Source organism: Grampus griseus, assembly GCF_964374135.1.
Source record: "Grampus griseus genome assembly, chromosome: 7".
Taxonomy (NCBI): domain Eukaryota; kingdom Metazoa; phylum Chordata; class Mammalia; order Artiodactyla; family Delphinidae; genus Grampus; species Grampus griseus.
Genome location: NC_139001.1, coordinates 32229420 through 32248939, shown reverse-complemented (window position 1 = coordinate 32248939; position 19520 = coordinate 32229420). Strand labels below are relative to the sequence as shown.

Below are 19520 nucleotides of genomic sequence, written 5' to 3'. Positions count from 1 at the left end.
CTTATGAAGTTAGATATACACTTACCAGGTGGTCTGGCAGTCCCTTCTTAGATGTTTATTTACGAGGAATGAAGATGTATGTTCACACAAAGACTTGAACTTGATTGTTCATAGCTGCTTTATTCCTAATAGCCAAGACTGGAAGCAACCTATACGTCTTTCAACTGGTGAATGGATAAGCTAATTGTGGGCTATCCATCCATTCAATGGAATACTGTTCAGCAATGGAGAGGAATAAACTACTGGTACGTACAGCGATATCGATGGATCTCAAGCATTATGCTAATGAAAGAATCTAGACACAAAAGACTCATACTTTATGATTCCATCTAAATGAAATTTAGATGAGTGGTTTGGGGGGACCAATAGTGGCTACATGGGGGCATAAGGAAACTTTGGGATAATGGCCATTGTAAGGATTGTGGTAGAAGTTGTTCATTTGTCATGTATACAGGTGCATACATTTGTGAAAACTCACTGAATATAAACTTAAGTGATTGTGTTTTGTGTCTAAATTACTTCTTAATAAAGCTGCTTTAAGAAAAGAAAAAAAAAGAGCCCAAGGTACACTAGGGTACCAATGTCCAGTGGCCTTGGACATGGACATGTTTTACAGATTCCATGACATGTTTTACAGATTGCTTAGCTGATTTTAACACTGTCCTGGACAAAGTGATGACAGTTTTCAGCTCTGAAAAACCAGCTCAGTGAGTCCTTAAGAGAAAAGCATAATGAAGAGATTTGCTTGTTAAAAATCTCCTCTTCGGTGAACATGTTAAAATCTGGAGAGATTTGTAAGAGAGGAAAGTAAGTTTATTTTCAGTCCAAATAACTCTTTAAAGCTTAAAAGAAAATGCCTGAGTTGTTTCCTAAGATATTTTTCAAAGTTAATCTCTGTTAAGCTCAAATCTTTTAAAACATGAAAATCAAATAACCTCCTCCTTACTCTTTCTGGAGAAACAGAAATAACCGTGTTCAGCTTATGACTGATTGCTTTTTGTTGGAGTGCATAAATGTTGAGCCTGTTGCCTAATGTCTTATTTTGCTATCTTAGACTTAGGACCTCGTTCTCAACTGTGTCTGCATATTAGGGTCACCTAGGGAATGTTTAATATGTCTGCACTTCCAGATCTATTAAATCAGAATCTGTGGACATGGGACGCAGGCATCAGAATTTTTTAAAGTTCCAAGGTTGAGAACCACTGCATAGGTTTATCATAACCCTTGATTATTAGCCAAGTGGAGATAATTTGTATATGTAAGTATCTTTATTTAACTTGGGTAGAGAAAAGATATTTTCTTTTATTTATTATGTGCCTGGCATGATGCAAGACTTATTACATATGTAAGGCAGTTAGTTTCCCCATTTTGCAAACTAGGAAATTGAGGTTCAAAATAATTTATGTTACAGAATATGACAGAAGATGTTTGTGTTATAGGAGTATATATATATCATATATATCATAATAGTTATTAATGGTAATAAAAGCAGCTAACATTTATATAGAATGTTTACACATGGCCCTGTATTGTGTGTACATTGCCTCATTTAATATAATGATGCTTTGAGGTATTGGCACTATTATAATACCCATTATACAGCTGAGTAAAAAGCAGCTTAGGAAAGTTAAGTATGTTCTGTAAAGTAATAAGTGGTACAGCTGGGATCTGAACTAGGTGGCATAACTCCTGAGCCTACATTCTTAACATTGTCTTAAGCTTGTACTCTGACAGACCTGGAATTGAGTCTTGGCTGTAACGTTTACTAGCGTTAAATTATTTGTGACAAATTGACTTGTCAGTGCCTGTTTTATTTCCCTTTCTTCTATCAAGCCATCTGTTCTTGTGTTTTTCTAGCTCAATGACATAACTTCTTGGTAGAAGCATAAACAGTGTATGGTAACTTATCAGATAACACTTCTGTCCTCACAAGACTGACGGTCCCTTGTCTTATTCATCTTTGTATCTCTAAAAATCAGAGTGGATGCTCCATTAATGATTGTCAGAAAATGAATAGTGCCATTAATTCTGTCTGGGGAGTCCAGAAAGCTTCTCAGAGGACATGGTATATGTGATGTGCTTTGAATGATGAGTATGAGTTTCTCAGGCAGAGGAGAGAGAGAGGAAGGGCTATCCAGTCAGAGGGAATCCTCTGAGTCAAAAGGGCATGGTGAGTAATGTCCTGTGCTGGGGGGACCTGGGTGGGTTGTAGGGAGGGAGTGGGCAAGCTAAGAGTATAGGAAGGGAAGTTGTAAATAATGATGGGAGGCCTTGAATACCAGGCTGAGGTGTTTTGGATTTTTTTCTTTTTAAAAAATCTGATAGTAGAGGGAAATTGTGGAAGATTTTAAATAGGTTAATGTTAAGTTCCCATGTATTTGGATTTTAATTTTTGAAAAAAGATACTTGATAATAGTGTAGTGTGCATTAGAAAGAAAGAAAAATAGGAGTTGGAAAGACCAGGTTGGGTATCTTTCTAAGCAAGAGATTAGGGCCTCAACTGAGGCAGTGGTGCTGAAAACCTTGTTCACATAAATAAGTAGATGCAAATGGAATTATTTTTCATGCAGCACTGTCAGTTCTCTTAAATCCTTCAGAGTTATTTGCCAAAAATCAAATAATGTTCTATCTTTAAAAATCATGTTTTATATGGTGTGTCATCTGATAACCCCGTTAAAGTCCACCTTAACTTTTGTTAAAAGCAAAAGAATGGGAGCCGCTTAAGTTGCAAAAAGGTTGGGATAGTCAGTGGAGTAATTCTCTTTCTTAATACCACACTGGTATTTTGAATTGTCCCTTTGGCACTCAGGGTGTTTTATACTTAAGCATAGTACATCATTGTATTTTTGTTAAGTAGGAGAAAGATAAACAGGAAATGAGAACTTCTATGACTGATGCTTGACAGAGGATATCATCTCAAGCAGATCAGATTTCGATGCAGGATTTATAAAAGTTGAGGATCTAGAAAGAAACTCTGTAAAATCATCTGTCACTCATGCTACTTAGAAAATCTTCAGGTGCCCCACAGTGATATGTGTATTCCAGTTTAAAGACTGCTGCGCTGATTAGGGCGTTGAGTGTGATGATGGAGAAAAGTGTTTGGGTTTGAGAGATTCAGAAGGTGTAGAATTAACAGGACTTGTGGATATTTTCCTCTGAATTACTTTTCAGTGGGTTTGCATTTCTATAAGCATCAAGAATGTTATCAACCCCCCCAAAAAAAGCTAAAAAATACTACATTGACTAGAAATACTGAGTATTCTACATATCTTGTGTTCTCTTTAAACTTGTATGCCATTTAATTGTATCTGTTTAGGTGTTAGAAATACACACTAAACGCTTTCTAGGTCCCTCTAAAGTGTTTTCTGGCATCCTAGATCACTGTAATGGCAAATATTCAGAGTTTAAGAAAGCTGTTGAATTTTACTTAAAGCAGGCCTGGAACAAATTGCACTGTATCAAAAGTCCCTGTTTTAGTTTCTGTTTCTTAATGATTTATTTAGGATTAAGGTTGCACAGAAAACAAAGTCAATATATGCTTCTTAAAATGGATAGATGGAGATATGAGTGAAATTCTGAGTGGTTTAATAAACATAGAGGATCTTTCTATAAAAAAGATAAATCTCCAAGTGGATCTGAGCAAGTTACAGGGTATCCCAATTTAACTAAACTATTGAGGAAAATGTAACACTTAGGAACCAGAGATTGTCCCAGATATCATTTAAAGGCCCCATTTACCAAGTTATTTAAATAATGAAAATCATAGGAGAGCTTACAGGTATCTTGGTTTTCTTAACACTTTTAGTCTGTTACTGTGGATATGTTAAATTGGTGGCATAATGCAGCATGTGTTTTGAAAGAATATATATAGTAGACGCCCGTCATTCACACATATAACCTGTGGGAATTCAACCACTATTCTCAGTGAATGGGCATAGGCTCTAGAAAGTGTGAGAAAGCAGATGGAAGTCTGGTCTTCCCTCAGTCTCTCATTTTTTCACTGGCCTCTCCTAGTGTATCTCACTGCACTAGTCTAATTCTAATGTTTAAAGGTACGTGTTTTTACATAATATGGTGCTTTAACACAAGCTCAACTGAAGAAACAGCCATCTTTCCCTATTCTGGGATTGTATCTCTTCAGAGAGATTGTTGAACAGTAAGTGTGACTAAATACTATTTTTGGCCATTTATACAGTTTTGAACCTAACCTCAAGATGGGATTCCACTGTGCAGGACTGGGTATTAGAAAACAGAATTCGCAGGGAGGGTCCTGTGTTTAGAAAGTCACTGTGTTTGAAGTGCTGCAGAAGTTCAGAAAGGATAGATATTCATTTATTTGGTTCTGCCTTTCTAGGAACGTTATTCTTTTTCATATCCTTTTTCTCCCCCTCTAGTTGTGGCAATTTATGATTATACAAAAGACAAGGAAGATGAGCTGTCCTTTCAGGAAGGAGCCATTATTTATGTCATCAAGAAGAATGACGATGGTTGGTATGAAGGAGTTATGAATGGAGTGACTGGGCTCTTTCCTGGGAATTATGTCGAGTCTATCATGCATTATTCTGAGTAAAGCTCAGCAAGGCTGTGTTTCCCTCACAGGAATAGTCAGGTCTTCCCAGATTATCAAGGCCCTGGGGATTCCCCTCCAGTGAAATGAATGAAGGATTCAAATGACAAAAACTACTTATGTTTTGTTTTTTTTGGTTTATCCCTCAGTATTAAAACAAAAAAGCAAGCTGAGTTTGAACAAATGGCTCTTTCTGCCATCACTTATACTATGCTGAGCTGTTTGGACTGAAATAAAGTGACGGTTTCTGAATATATCAGAGGTATAACAGCATAACTATGTGAAACAAATCAGGTTAAAACTGATTCAGAAAAGAAATCTGGGATCTTTCTCAGGAATACTGTACATGCGTGGGAGTTCTCCTCCTGCGGAATCTGTGGCATTGGATGATCTGCAGTGCCTGTGGCTAGCCTCATGGCCCAGGGTGTGCCCCAGCCCCACTTCCTTCCACTGGGATGAGGAGGGGGAACCAATATTTAAATACCATACATAACCATTTTTATAATTGTTTCACATGGCTTATTTCCTCTTCAACACTGTAAATCCTGCATTCTCTCAGCACGAGTGCACCAGGTGAGTTAGTGTTGAGCTGACTTGCATCCCTTCATGTTTCTTAGTTCGTAGATTATAAGAATGATTTGAGTCTCCAAACATTCTGAAGGTGGTTTTGTTCTACTGCGCTGCTGCTGTGTGAGACTGCATTGCCACTGCTGGCAGTGCACCCAGAGGTGTGACAGGTGCAGCCTGGTCCGTGCGCTCAAGTGGGCGTGCAGAGGTGGACACGAGGGTCCCTAAGGTTCTAGAGAGGTTGAACTGCAGAAGTGCATCCTAAACCCTTGCCTTAGGTGCTGTTTTGAGGAGTAGGACCTTAGAGGTCAGACCAACTATTTCTTTACTTCTTTCACTATTTAGATAAATAGTTTTTGTTTTTTTTTTTAATAGCAGTTATTTTCAAGTCTCGACAGTCACTGGGAATAAAAGGCTTGCTGCTGTGCTCTCTGAATGTTATGGCAGGTGTCAGCTACTGCTGAATTTACTCACTTAGAAAAGGTAAATATTCCCCTGATTCTGTGTGTTTGGCTTTTGAAGTAGCTGCTGTTGGTAAGGATTTGAACCTTATCTCTCAGACTAAGAATAGTGGGATAAGTGGTATAAGGCCAAATACTTATTCAAGTTTTTTTTTTTTTTTCACCTGCACAATTACAACTTCAGATTCAGTGGAGTTTGGAAGGCAGATGGCTTTAATCCTCTCTTCTGTAATCAGTATAATATTGAAAAACATCCAGGAGGCCTTGCTGCTCAGCAGCTGAATACTGTGATGATAAACCAGCTCACAGGCCAAAGCCACCATGGGTCCTTCCCAGTCCCAGTGACTTGGCCAGAAGAGAGCTTTGCCAGGTGACTTCCCAGTGCTGGGGGAAAGGTGAGAGGCGGTAGGCTGCATATATTTCAAACATGGGCCTTGAACATAATAGGTAGTGCAGAGAGAGGAACTTGATTGAAAAATGAACAAGGGTGGTAGGTGTGAGGGAGTTTCAGATCGTGTAGACAGAGTTAATATTCCACCTGTGACTGTCATCAGAGCAGAAAACTTACCACCATTTAACTGAGACCCAGGTACAGTGTTTCCTATCAAGATTTTTGTTTCACGGTTGCAGGTTTTTTTCTCACACACTGCAAGTTAGCACTTTGAATTTAGTTTTCATTAACTTGCCTCCAGTACACATTACACTTCATGCTTTGTTAGGTCACCTTGACACCCTTTATTCCCTGTCTTCCTTCAAAGTAATGGCCCTTGAGTGTCCTCTGAGCCTTCAGCTTCATTATGGCTGCAACCAAGACTATACTTGGAGAGGTTAAACTCTTCTAAGTGTTGGTGTGTAACTAGGAAAACTGTTTTGAAATTAGATGTTCAGTTATTTAAATAGCTTTTCGCTGAGAAAACTTACTGGACTAATAAGGCAGAGGGTATTTTGAAATCCAATAAATAGTGCCCACAGCTCACACCTACAGAAGCCCAGAAGACAATTGTGCAAAAGGAGTTGGTGGTGGTCAGCTTGCCTGTTGGACCCCTGCTGGATTGGGGAACCGAGAAGACGTCAGTGAAGTCCTTCAGACTGAAGACCTGCCGCAGAGGGATCCATGGGTCAGCTGATTTTTCCTTTATTTTTTAGTACTAACGTGTGTGATTTTTTTGTTTTAAAAATAACACCTGTTGGATTTTCTGCATATTTTAAATTTTTGTATAGTTTTGAATTCTATATATCATTTTGGAAGGATACTGTGTAATGATGGGCCAGGCCTAAAGTCATTGGAGACTTTTAATGTATGTAACATTTCATAGATTGCATGCTATTAATAGTATGTGAGGGTAGTATTTGTTTTATCGTAAGTTTCCCCCATTTATCTTTTTATACACTACAAGATGGTTGGTAGTAGTAATTCTAAATGAGTGCAGAAATCTTACATGCTACATAATATTGTGGCAAAGATGATCCAAGTCTAAACTCTGACCAGTAAGCAACCATTTTATCAGGCTAGAGGGAATCTTTTTCCTCTTGAAGTGTTTTTGACTTGTGTCCACTCCCTTTTTCCTTAAAAGAAAAAAAGGGGGGGAGGGTTAAGAGTTTGTTCCCTTTTTTAAAGTATTATTATTTGAAAGGCCATAGGGATGTAAATGAAAATATACTTCCTTGTTGACGTTATGGCCTAGGCAATAAATTGAAAACCAAAAGTGTCAGTGTGTCAAAATCTAGACTTGAGAGATTCAGCCTGCTGTGTTTGAAATACATATGAAACCTTTAAGATGTCTTGTTCATTGTTTCCCATCTTTTGGCTACTTGCTTTCTATCTTCTCCAGGGGCACCTCCTGTTCCTACAGTAGGGTTAAGGGCCTGCTACTCTTGCTGCATTCCTAACAGTCACTGGGTGAGACATTTTCATCCCTCCCTTTCTTTTTCCCCTCCTGCCACTGTTTATTACCCAGCTAGAGAGACTGTTTTATGTGTCTTCACAGTGGTCTCTGTAATGTAGCTGTGCTCCTCAGCAGTCTCTTGATATTACTGAAGACTTTCCTGTTTGAGAGGCATCAAAATGATAGTAGTTTGCTTTTATCCTCTTATGCTCATTTGCTTTTAGCAGGTGACCTTTCTGCATTAAGAACTGGTACTTTGGTACTTTCTTACCACCTTTTCTCCTCAGTGGAGACAGCATGGCATGTCCTGAAGGCCACCTCTCCCTTTGAAAAGTGTTTGATGGAGGAACTGGCAGGTGGTTGCTACGTCTTGGAAAAGAATGGGGATCTGCATCACTTCCCATCTGTTCACTTCTGAACTTCCTTGGCCAGGAACTCCTGATCAGTGTTAAGGTGATGATTTCCCTCACATGATTTACTTAGAATCATAGAATTTTAGAGCTAGATGAGATTTCAGAAATTTTAGTTCAATACCATTTTACTGATGAGGTTTAGATGTTTCCTTTTCAAATAACAGCTAGTTAACAAAGGTAGAATTCCTGACTCAGCGCCTGGTACTCTTTCTACAACTGTCTTAATTGTGTTGTATGTTTCTTTTAAAGTTCTACTGGATGTCTTAAGGAAGATACTTGAAAAGATGTGCTATGTCTCCATAAATACCATTCAGAGTGTTGTCTAAAGGAGTGTATTGAGTGTAGCCTTAATTAGTGAAAGTAATCTTCATTTTAACCCTTTTATAACTACACTCAGTACAAATGGTCTTTTCCATAAGGTGTATGTAGCTAAAATGTTACAGTGTCTGGGCACTGGAAAGAGCACAGCACAGCCTTATTTGAGAGAGCCTTAGAAAACACTTCTAAAACAGGCATTGCGCTCATTACCTTATGTTTATTTTATGCTGATCTTTGTTCATGTTTCTTGAGAATCTCATAATTCTTCAAAAAAAGAAAATTGACAAATGACAGGGCCTAGCTGTGTATAAATGATCCTTGCTAAATATCTTGAGGTTTTTTGTAAAAAATCAAACAAAAGACAAAAAGCTTATTTTCACATTAAAATGGAAACGTCTTTTGCAACTTCAGAATTCTATGGAAACGCAGTTTTTATCATATTTGTGTCCATGCATCTTTTTCTTAACAAGATGGTTTACAAAAAAGAATGTAAACAATTTGTGATCTGGTCAGTTATACTTTTAGCTCCCGGAGGGAGGGTTGGTGTTATGAGTTGAGTAAAAACCCATGTAGGAAAATTTGAGGGAGCAGTCTGTTGCCAGTAACGTTTCTTGTGTGTGCCATTAAACCACCTCCAGATGAGTTGCGGGAACATTCACTTTTTAATTTTGAAATTGTATTTCGAATTAATTGTTGCTGTGTACTAAGAACTTGGCCTAAATAAAATCCTACAAAGTGTATCCAAATGTCTTGTGAATGTATTTCTGCAAGTAACTTTTCTTTCTTTTTTTTTTTTTTTTTGGCTGTGCTGTGTGGCTTACGGGATCTCAGGTCCCCGACCAGGGACTGAACCCGGGCCACACCAGTGAAAGCCCAGAATCCTAACCACTAGACCACCAGGGAACTCCTGTAACCTCTTTTCTAAGGTGGTAAGTTTAAGTGTGTCAGAGAGAATCCGTACCTGTTGCACTAATTACTTTCTGTCCCTATTTTTGCTGTAAGTGAACCTGAGGTTTTGATCACTTTCCACGAAATACATACAGTTCTTTTCTTTTAATATAAAAAAGGAGACCTTCTGTTCTTTTTGCCCCAGTTTGGTAACTGATAACATGATTCGTAAATACATTCGAATCCACGTTTATACATACCTTGACAGACATGGCAGACCAAGACATGATTGTGATAACAAGCCTTTGAAACAAAAAGCAGCTCTTTTTGTACTAGTTCATACCTAGTTGTATTTTGTTTGTTTAAAGAAAAAAATCTTAAGTTATTTTCTTACAGGCTAATCAGTTGAACACATCAAATTATAGTTTGTTTACCTTCACACTTTATGTGCGTGTTGCAGCCTCTCTGTTTTGGGTACCTTGACATAAACAGCAAAACCAGGCTCTTAGTGGTGCCGATCCACAAACAAACAGTCAAGTACAGTTCTAACGTTTAAATGAAATCTATGTATTTTTATTAAGGATTGGATAAGCTGACATAAGGAAAACACGTAGCTGAAAAATTACACTGACTGTATGACTACTGTCCTAAGCCATTACAATAGTTTACTGACAGTAACTGGCAAGAGTAACTTGGAAAATAACTTAATCCAGCAGTAGAACAAAAACATGGTCAGTAGTACTGAATATATCTCTTATATATATCTATATATATATAGGTTTGCACAATCAGGGAGCAAGGCACATAATTAATTAAATGAGAGCGTACATTTAAGCAGAAGAAAATAATAGCTACAAAGCTGAAAGAAAAACTGTAACTTCATCTTTACTGAGCTGTGCATAATCATCTGAATAACGTCTTCTATCCAGTACTTTTAACGCAGTTCCTTTTGCCTTTTTCATGCTTCAGTAAGGTATATTCCTACATTGTATCTATTTATGGCAAAGCTCCCACAGCTTAGATGTCAGCAACTGGGAGCAATCCCAGTTAAATATAATGTGCAATTTTTCTTTAAAACAGTAAACAATGTTTTTATGACATTTAGCACAAGCTAATATTTTAAATGTACATTTCTATAAAAGGAGTTCACTAGTGGCTGATAATAAAATTAAGCAAAATCATTTGAAACATTCCAGTTAATGCTTATTTTCTAGGAGGAATTATTTACAAGTAGAGAGAAAAATATAGGAGGTGGTAATCATGAAAAATGGCAGTTTTTGGTATTAGGTTACAATAAACTTAACAATGGACAGTTTCCAAAATGCAGATTTTTTTTTTTTTTTTTTAAGTGCCACAAGCATGTTCTGCCTAAGAAGAGGTTGAGGCTTCGATGATGAGCTTGGTATTAATAGCCATCCATGATCAACATTCACTTCTGAACTTGGCCATCTTTTAAATATGTAGTATTCACCATCACCCTGACTCGACTCGCTTCTCTAAATGTCTTTGGTAGAAAGCAGCCAGACCCCGTTTAGGTAGATGAAGCCATCTCTCGTGAGACCATCACTTTTCCTGTTTCTGCACAAACTAGAAACACTTTCCTTCTCTTTCATTAGCACCTCAAAGTTTGCCTGTTGGATTTTTTTTTTTTTTTTAATGCTAATCCTCCAAAAGAGTTCAAGGCACTGGGGGTTATAGCAGATGTTTCCTCTTCTAAATGGTTTATTACTTCAACAAGCAAAGAGCAAACCAACTGGAAATTATTTCCTTCGAGTATTTATCAAGTATATTGTGTTTAGCTTATTTTTACTTAGCAAGTTTATAGTACAGCTAAATTTCAGATTTCTTTTACATATAGATCTTCCAAGGGCACAATTAAGAACCGAGCACTTGTTTAGTTTGAGGGAGTCTGGGAAAGGGGTTAACAATGATCTTCTATTCAATTTTTAAATGAAAATAAATCTTAAAAGATATTGGGATACTTAATTCTGCACTACTTGCATCTCTCCATGGATCAAATCTCAACTTCGTGAGTGGTCGCATATTCCTATAGGGTTAGGAATAACTTGCTTTATGCAATGACAGAAAGTGTATAAAACAAAATTCCAGGTTGGCAAAAGGTACTTGCAACCTAAAGTGATTTTTTTAGAAAGAGACGTCCTCTTATCAAGTGTATAAATCCAAATTATGAAGCCTATGTTATTGAAAGCAAGTCATTACACCTATAATCACACAGGGTCATACAGTTTTAACTGGTCTGAACTTATATCTGTGAGATAAGTTATACCTATGTGGAAACTGTATAAAAAATTTGGTAATACATAAAACGAGGAAAAGGTTAGTTTGCTTGTTTAAAATCACCTTGTGTTTGTAACATAAAACTGCTTTTAGCTGAGGGAAAAAAGGTGACAAAGGGTTCTGTTGGTGGCCTGATGGTAAAATCAAACCAATCCTACCATTACCTGAAGTTTTTTTCAGGCTAATCGTAGCCTTACATCCTTGACATGAAGTTATTAGCAGTTGTATTCTCCCAGAATAGCAGCTTATGAAACTCTAATTAGATGCACAGCTATTAATAACCTTGACCTCAGAGTTGTTACCCTATTGGAATTATTCTTCATGATCCCCCAATTTTGTTTAGATTAACTTTCTTGATAAACTCAGGACTGCTTTCAGTGGCAAGTAAACTTACATAGAGAGGGGACTTCCAAGAGAGTTCACAGCCCTTCCTTAACAGGATGTGCGTCAGTGGGCAGGAGCACCTTGATGTCAGGACTGTGAGACATTACCTTGTCTATTACTGTGAGACGTTCTGATGAAAATTGTTTCCCAGGACTTTTCTGAAGTCAGCAGTCTTATCTTAAAAAGCCCCAGAAATTAAAAAAAAATCCAATTTACAGTTAAGTGGGTACCTGTAAACCTTTACAGTAGTAGTTACTTTTTCCAAGAGTATGATTCTGTAGCAGCTAAGGAAAAAAAAAATGCATTTGAGTAGTAAAAGCTTCAGTACAGAAAAATCTAACCAGAACAGGCTTTGCTACCCTTCAGAGTTGGTGCCAAAACTTTAAGCATAGGTTGGATCCAATTTTGAAATTATGTGGTAGAAGTTAAGGGTGTCACTAATTAATCTAGTCACTAGCTCTAATGGGCACCTGTTTGCACTGCCCTCCACAGCAGGGTGAGTTCATCTATGCTGTTCATCTTTCGGTACAGCCAAGACAGCCGCCAAGATCTTCTTCCTTGACCTGAAGAAGCTTTGCTGAGTTAGAGCTGCTGAGCAGAAGGCAGTGAAAGAAGGCACAGTACTAGTGTCATCTGGCAGTATGTTTTTTCCTTGAACACACCAGGGAAGAAGAACAGTACAAAAATAACAGTAATCTCCAAAGCCCCGACCCCCCCATGAAACCACATCCTAACAAATATCCAAATTCAAAAATTAAAAAAAAAAAACACTAGGGAGTAAAACACTAGAAGTGTATCTAAAGTACCATTTTGGTTTTTTTTTTGATTCAGTTGTTTCACACACAGAGAAAAAAATGTTGATTAAATAGCCTTTTCTGTCTTTGGAGAAATACAAAGGGAAACGGCCTGTTGTCAGATAGTCAACAAGCCACTGACTGGGGTAAAAATGATACAGCTCCTCCTCTGGCCCTGTTCTCTTTAGTGTCCCTAGTGTTCTAAAGGATGTCTGCTCTTTCAGAAAAACGATACATCAGAAGCATCAGTTCAGATGGCTACCATCCAGACTGACACAAGCAAGAAGGCCCGGGAAATCCCCCACTGAAAAAAAAAGGCTGGATCTTAGGGCTCAAATGCGGAGGGAATGAAGACTGAGGGCACATGATTTGTTTCCCTCAAGGAAAGCTGAAGTTGCCCACCTTCATATAAAAAAACACCACCACCACCACAAAAAACCCTAGTGATGAACATTTATATCATTGGATTCCTATTCTTAGAAACTCTTTATCCCACAAATAAGGGCGATCCTTAGAATATAAAGCTGCAGGCAGAAGACATTGGGAAATCACTTCACTCATGAGTCACAGTGGAGCTTGGCAGTCTTTCTCAAATGTTTTTCACATTGCTGTGCATGCTTAAATTAACAACGCAGATGTGTTAAAGGTCACTTCATAAGCATAACAATATCAAGCACACAAAACTTTGTCAACTGAAAAGATCTAAAAAGTGTCTTTTAAAGAAGCAGGGCTGTAACAAATGCACGATGGTGTATATTCTTATTGCTCTATAAACACATGAGTGTACTGTCACATCTGTGACAGTTGGGGGGTGCCTCTTACTCTCTCTTTATGATGAAGTACTTTGTTGGAGAATGGGTTTACAGGGAAATCCTGTTTACATAGCACAACTCTGCTTATTCTTGAATTATTTAGTATCTCTGCCCCACTGTATTGGCATCGCTTTTTCCTTATGGGATAGTGTCAGAGATTTTTGCAGTTTGCACTGGTGATCCCTATTCATAACAGGCACAGACTTTCATTACAAGGTGTGCTCATTTATCACTGCTGGGGAGGCTAGTTTTTATTCTCTGGTTTAAGAGCAGCTCTGAGATTGACCTGACGGTCCATTTATCATCACAAATTGATGAGCCAATACACATTTCTCTCATATACCGAGGAAAATTCACAGGGGAAAAAAAGCATCTAGAAGTACAGTGTGAAGCATACAGAATTATAGTGTGTCCTTAGAGCAATGATTCTATGTTATAGCAAACTGCATATGCATAATATGTAATGTCACTTACTGTACTTGGACTATACAACTCCCATCAGAACACCTGGTAACCTGGACAAATCTCTACAACCAGGCTACAACAAGCAAGGACCCTAGTGTGCTCCAGTCGCTATGGGTGAAACTGTCAAAAAACTCATTTTCCCCCTCCCTCTATGATAGTCCCACACGTAAATGAATTCTTTGTATTTCACGTTACTAGCCACAAAAAACCTGATTAATGACAGCTGCACAGGGGCCAGTTTTGTTCTCTTCTAATCATCCATCCTTCTAGAGAGCAATATACAAAAAAGACGCATTTCAGAAGGTGATTTTGTTTTTCATCATGATGCAACATACTGGACTGGACAAAGGATTGAGTACACCTGATACAGCAATTGTCTACAGACACCTAGTATCACCATCTACCTACAGCACACACCATAAGGAGGTAACTGGTGACCGAAAGACACACTGGGACAGAGCATTCCAAGGGTGTCGTGTTGGATATCCTCTTACAATAAATCAAAGCAAGAATCATGAAGCCAAACTTGAAGCTTCACAAGCTCATGAAAAGGATCCCAACAGTACAAAAAGAACTATGCAGGATTACAGTACTAAATTATCCATGTGTTACAGGCGAAGGGCTTACCTGTGACAGAATACATCCTAGATTCCTGTGGGAATCATGGCAACAGTTTTGCAACTAGAATGGTTGAGTTACACCATGTATTTACTTTTTTCTATGCACGACCGACCACATACAGATAAGTGTCTGAAAATTTCCCCACACTGCACTATTACCCGTTCTATGAAGCTGAGAGGTTTTCCTGATTAAAGTGCCCCTTTATGTATAGTAATGAAATGTCAGTCAAGCAGTTCTAACTTCAGCCAACTGGGGAAAAAACAAACACAAAAGCCCCATAGATACACCAAACATTCTGGTTGTCTTCTCAAACTGAGAAGCAGCACATTATACATCTATCCTTAATATATAATATACAACATGCACAGATAGGCCGCGCATGGACATTTATAAAATACCTTCTAAATAAGTCAGAAGTTTTTGGTCCAATCCACATGACAGATAATAGAAATCATAAGGGACCGGCAGGACACACATCCCCTTCCATGCCGCTGCCACCCAAAATACACAAAACCCATTTTCAGATTAGGAGAGAAAAAGAATAAATAGAATCACTTTCAGCTATATATATACATATACATATATGTATACATATATATACAAACACACACTACCTATGTATAGCTATGTGTGTACCTGCACACGTACACACACATATAGCTGAACACTACCTGAATAACAGCAACATCATACCAAGAGGCTCTGAACGCCTGAATTCGTAGATGATCAGGTGAGCTGACTGTAGAACTGATTACAGATCCCACGAAAATAAAGTCCTACGTAGCTACCAATCTCTTGAGAGCTTGGTGTTCTGGTCTCTTTTGGGGGGAGCGGGCGGCGGCCCTCTCCGCAATGTTGCATAGCCTGATATATGACTGCCTCCATAACGGGCTTTCTGTTGCTCAGAGAGCAGCTCAGGGGGTGGCGGGGGCAACGCCATATCATCCATGGTGGCTGTGGGTTCTGCTCTAGACACGCGCGAGGAGGAGAGCGAGCCATGCCGCGTGATGGACTTCCGCTGCAGTGTCCTGTTGAGGTCAGCCAGGAATCCAGGCTGGACACTAAGGCTGGATTTGGGAGAGGTGGGCACTTGTGGCACGACTGTGGCCATTGGCGGCTGCTCGGAGGTCTCGGCTTGCGTGAGGCGGGTGCTGTCGTTCCGTTTGGGTCGCGTGGGCGGAGGGGCCTTCCTGACCGACTTGGCCCACGGCTGTGGCTGCGGATTAACCACTGCCACTTTTGGAGACGTGCTTCCCGAGAACACTGCTGGAATGTCTACGGGGGGCAGAGGAAGCTCTATTTCCGGCGGAGGGGGTGGAAAGTCAGAATCGGACGGAGGAGAAGGGAATTCTGCCACGGAGTCCTTGCCGCGCCCACTCAGAACAGATGCTTTTGCCGACACACCCCCTTGCTGGAGAACTCCGGGAAGACTGAGTTTTCCAGGTTTGGGGGGCGCTGCGGGAGGTGGCGGCGTCTCCTTGCCGGGAGACGCCGAGGGCTCCGGCGCTGCGAACTTGCTGACTAGACTGTCTACTGAGGGTCTCTTGGGCTCAGGGTGCTCCGCACAGCTGCCGGACTTAATGCTGGAGTTGCGCTGCGGGGTCGGGGGAGGTTTCTTTCCCCCTGGACTGGACGTCTTACTGGTCTTTTTGCCCGGAGATCCGCTTTTGTCAGGGGCAGGGGCAGCAGTGGGTGCGGCTGGCGGAGGCGGAGGAAACACCAGGCTGCTCTCGGGGGGAGGAGGAGGGAAGTCCGGAGAAGGGACAGGGGTAGAGCTGGGCTGCCACTTGGGCTTTGCTTTCACAGCAGGCGGGGACTGAGGGGCGACGTTTGCTGCGGCTGAAGCGGGCTTCAAGGACGCCGCCTCCGTGGGGGCGGCGGTTGGAGGCGGGGGGAACTGGCTGGCTATTTGCTTCACCACGGAGGGCGCCGGAGACAGCGGAGAGGGAGGGGGCCTCACACAGAAGCTCTGCTGCTTGGGTAGCGTGGGCGGGGGGACCGGGCCAGGAGGAGCAGGGGGAGAGGGTGGAATGTGAGACACAGGAAGCGCTGGCTGCTTTTTCACTGGGGGGACGGGAGGAGGAGGTGTAGGTGACAGAGCCTGTGGCATAGCGGGCGGCACGGTCACAGGGGGTTTGGGGGGGGCCTGAGGAGGGAGGGGTGCAGGGATGGGAGGAGGTGGGGGCGGCGCCGGAGGGGCTGCTGGAGTTGCGTGCTGCACGTGATGAATCTTCAGCGGGGGCGGGGGCGGGGGCGGGCTGAACTGCGGCAAGGCCTGGGCGCAGGGGGCGGGCTTCAGCTGGGCCATAGCCGAGCCGGGTGTGGGGGGAGGCGGCGGGGGCGGCGGCGGGGGCACGGCTCCGCTGGGCGGCACCAGGATCTGAGGCTTCCCTGCCTGTGAGGTCGAGGAGGGAGGCTGCATCCCTGGTGGCGGGGGAGGCTTAAACAGGGTTCCCGCATGCTGAGAGGCGTTCTGCAGCCTGGTTATTGTGCTGTACTTGACAAACATCGCGGCTGCCGAGCCCCCAGAAGGGGCCGACTGGCTGGGCAGGGGCGGGGGCGGCGGCGGCGGCGGCGGCGGGGGAGGCGGCGGGGGCGGGGGCGGCGGCGGCAGGGGCGGCGAGGGCTGTGAGGCAGAGCAGGGGGTGAGCGGCTTAGGCTGCGGGGACAAAGGGGGCATGAGAGAAGTGTAGGCTCGATTCACAGACTCCATTCTGGCCTAAAAGGAGGACAAAGGGGAGGTTGGGAGAGAGAAAACACAACAAACACAACAGTTACAGAGGTAAGCTTTGACTGTCAAACTAAAAAGCAAGGAAACAGAGACATGCATGAAAGGATGCAGCAGCTGATCATAAAGATGGACAATGTCGGGGAGGCTAAAATCTAACTCCCTGGGCAGCAAGGGCGCGGAGAAAATGTGTTTACCCAACGATCTTCTCCAACAGCCAGGCTGCCTAACAACCTGGGGAAAACGTCCTGCTGCACAAGCTGTCTGGATGGTGCTGGGCCCTCTGGCTTCTGCCTCTGGCTTTCACACACCCTGCCCCGAGTTAGAGCACGGAACCGCACCCCGCGCCTCCCCGGACTCTGGCAAAGGGAGACGTGATGGCTGGAGTTCACCTTTCAGTCCAGGACGGCATCTACATCAAGCAGATGCCATAACTGGGTTTAGGAGTGCTGGTGGAGGGCCTCCCGAAGAATGAGGACGGCTTTCTGATGCTAGTGAGCAGACACGTGAGAGTATGAGTATGTTCAGCAGGCGTGCACAGTCACACAGGAATGAATGAGCTTGACACACACACTCGTGTTCGTGTGAGACACTTGCATCCAACATGCACAGAAGTCCAGCAATGCAGGTAAAGGGGGGGTATTCTTTACATTTGTTTTACTGGAAAATACATAAAGAAATGCTTCATAAACATTATGCCAAAAGATCATAAAAATATCATACAGAAAAAGCCAGAAGAAAATGAGAGGAAACTCTGGAAGGCTAGAGTAAAGGAAATGTACCTAGAAATAGGAGCTAGAGTTTGCCAACAACTCGCTGACCAGCCCATGTGGGCCCCTCTTGGCACTGCCCAAATTACCACATCTGGTCATTTATTTCATGGAGCTACTCATGCATGAATGTGGTTCAAGTACTTCTGAGAGAGCAGAGGAAGAACTCTTGGCTTAATAACTTTGGGCACATCTTTTAGGCTCTTTGAACAAACTATGAGCATCCAAGATAAACCATTTGTTTCCAATTCTGAATGACATCTAATTAGCGTCAAGAATGCTTAGGTTAGTAGAGTAGAAGGCTCATTATGGGGCTGAGTTCTAATGCCCGTCAGGACATTCACATGTTCCTTTAATAATTGCACATCAAAATAAAAGCATTAGTCCGCAAGATCTGGTTACAGGAGTCACCCAGGTTAATGTGTTTCCAAAGAACAACCCCCGACCTTAACTTGACCCTGTCTTGGCTGCTGCAGGGGTGTAGTAGACCTTAGCTGTGCTGGCCTTCTCATTTGGCACCTGAGACTGAGGTAACAGGAGAAGAAACACACAGGGGGTCAAGACTCAAATACACTGTCACTGCTGCATGGCAGGGTTCGTGGACTTTCTGACACTACGTGCCATGACGGACTACACTGCTTCGTCACAGACCATGTGGACCTTTGCTTTCCTTGGCCTTTCTCATGACAACTGGGTAGTTCTACAATTTAAAATGCACATGGATAACACCATTAAAAGTTTAGTAAGGTAAAGGACTTTTCTTTAGGTATGTGAATTGTGTAAACCCGGCTTGTCTACGACACATGTGGACCACCAGCACCAAATAGTGCTGTTCCACTCAAATTGATGAAGTACGAGAAGGAAAAAGAAGTATTTCTTAAAAGTGGGAGCCTCCGATAAGGGAGTTAAACTGCCAGTGTCTTGAGAATTTAGGTCATTAGAACCAATTCTCAAATATTTATTTTTCTAAGAGAAAGTGTTCCACCCCATTGGGCTACATACGCCTCCCTCCACCCTCTCCATGTCCAGTGGATCAACCACATATGCAAATAAAGGAATAAACTGAGGGGAAAGAGCCACTTAATTCTCACTGATGAACGTACTGATGTAAGTGATTCAGACAAGACTGACAATGATGAAAAATCACAATGATTGCTGGGTGAAAACAAAATGGCCAGGCCGGGTGTCCTACTGGCTCCCTGCGATGGTGTGTGCCCTCGCCTGCTGAGAGGTGAGCACTGCTGGGACACGGTCACCCACAGGACTTCAGAGGCAGTTGGATACGGTATCTTTCAACCAGGCTAAAGAACCTCTCTATTTTTCTAAACAGCCTTGCAATAATTATACTTGTGTCCTTCAGGGTCAATGAACCACCTTCTATGCAAGGCTCAGGGATCCTAAATTTTAAGGGGATTAATTGGAATTTAGTCTTCCACATAAACTATAAATTGAGAAAATTCATCAGTGTGCAGAGAAATGCCAAGAAGCATAAAAGAAAGGAAGATAGAGGAATGAGTCTGAATAAACTAAATAACGAATAAAGAAATA

At 41.7% G+C, this 19520-nt stretch overlaps 2 protein-coding genes across 6 annotated transcripts in view; one reads left to right on the top strand and one right to left on the bottom strand.

Annotated features, from left to right (window-relative positions):
* The window catches only part of ABI2 (abl interactor 2), a gene marked incomplete at its 3' end in the record, with an annotated part of 102438 nt that extends 93306 nt beyond the window's left edge, over positions 1–9132 (top strand). For 2 of the 4 annotated variants that reach the window (XM_082657666.1, XM_082657665.1), the window contains 2 exons: positions 4395–4491; positions 4717–4798. In XM_082657666.1, coding sequence (XP_082513792.1) covers positions 4395–4491; positions 4717–4798 — 179 coding nt within the window. Of the gene's footprint in view, positions 1–4394; positions 4686–4716; positions 4799–6558; positions 6714–7427; positions 7496–7768 lie in introns of those variants that run through there. The other 2 variants (XM_082657663.1, XM_082657664.1) reach the window with 2 other exon arrangements.
* A 969-nt stretch (positions 9133–10101) lies between these two features.
* Positions 10102–19520, bottom strand: part of RAPH1 (Ras association (RalGDS/AF-6) and pleckstrin homology domains 1) — a 97283-nt gene continuing 87864 nt past the window's right edge. For both annotated transcript variants that reach the window (XM_082657661.1, XM_082657662.1), the window contains one exon: positions 10102–17193. In XM_082657661.1, coding sequence (XP_082513787.1) covers positions 15259–17193 — 1935 coding nt within the window. In that variant the 3' untranslated portion in view covers positions 10102–15258. The remainder of the gene's footprint in view (positions 17194–19520) is intronic.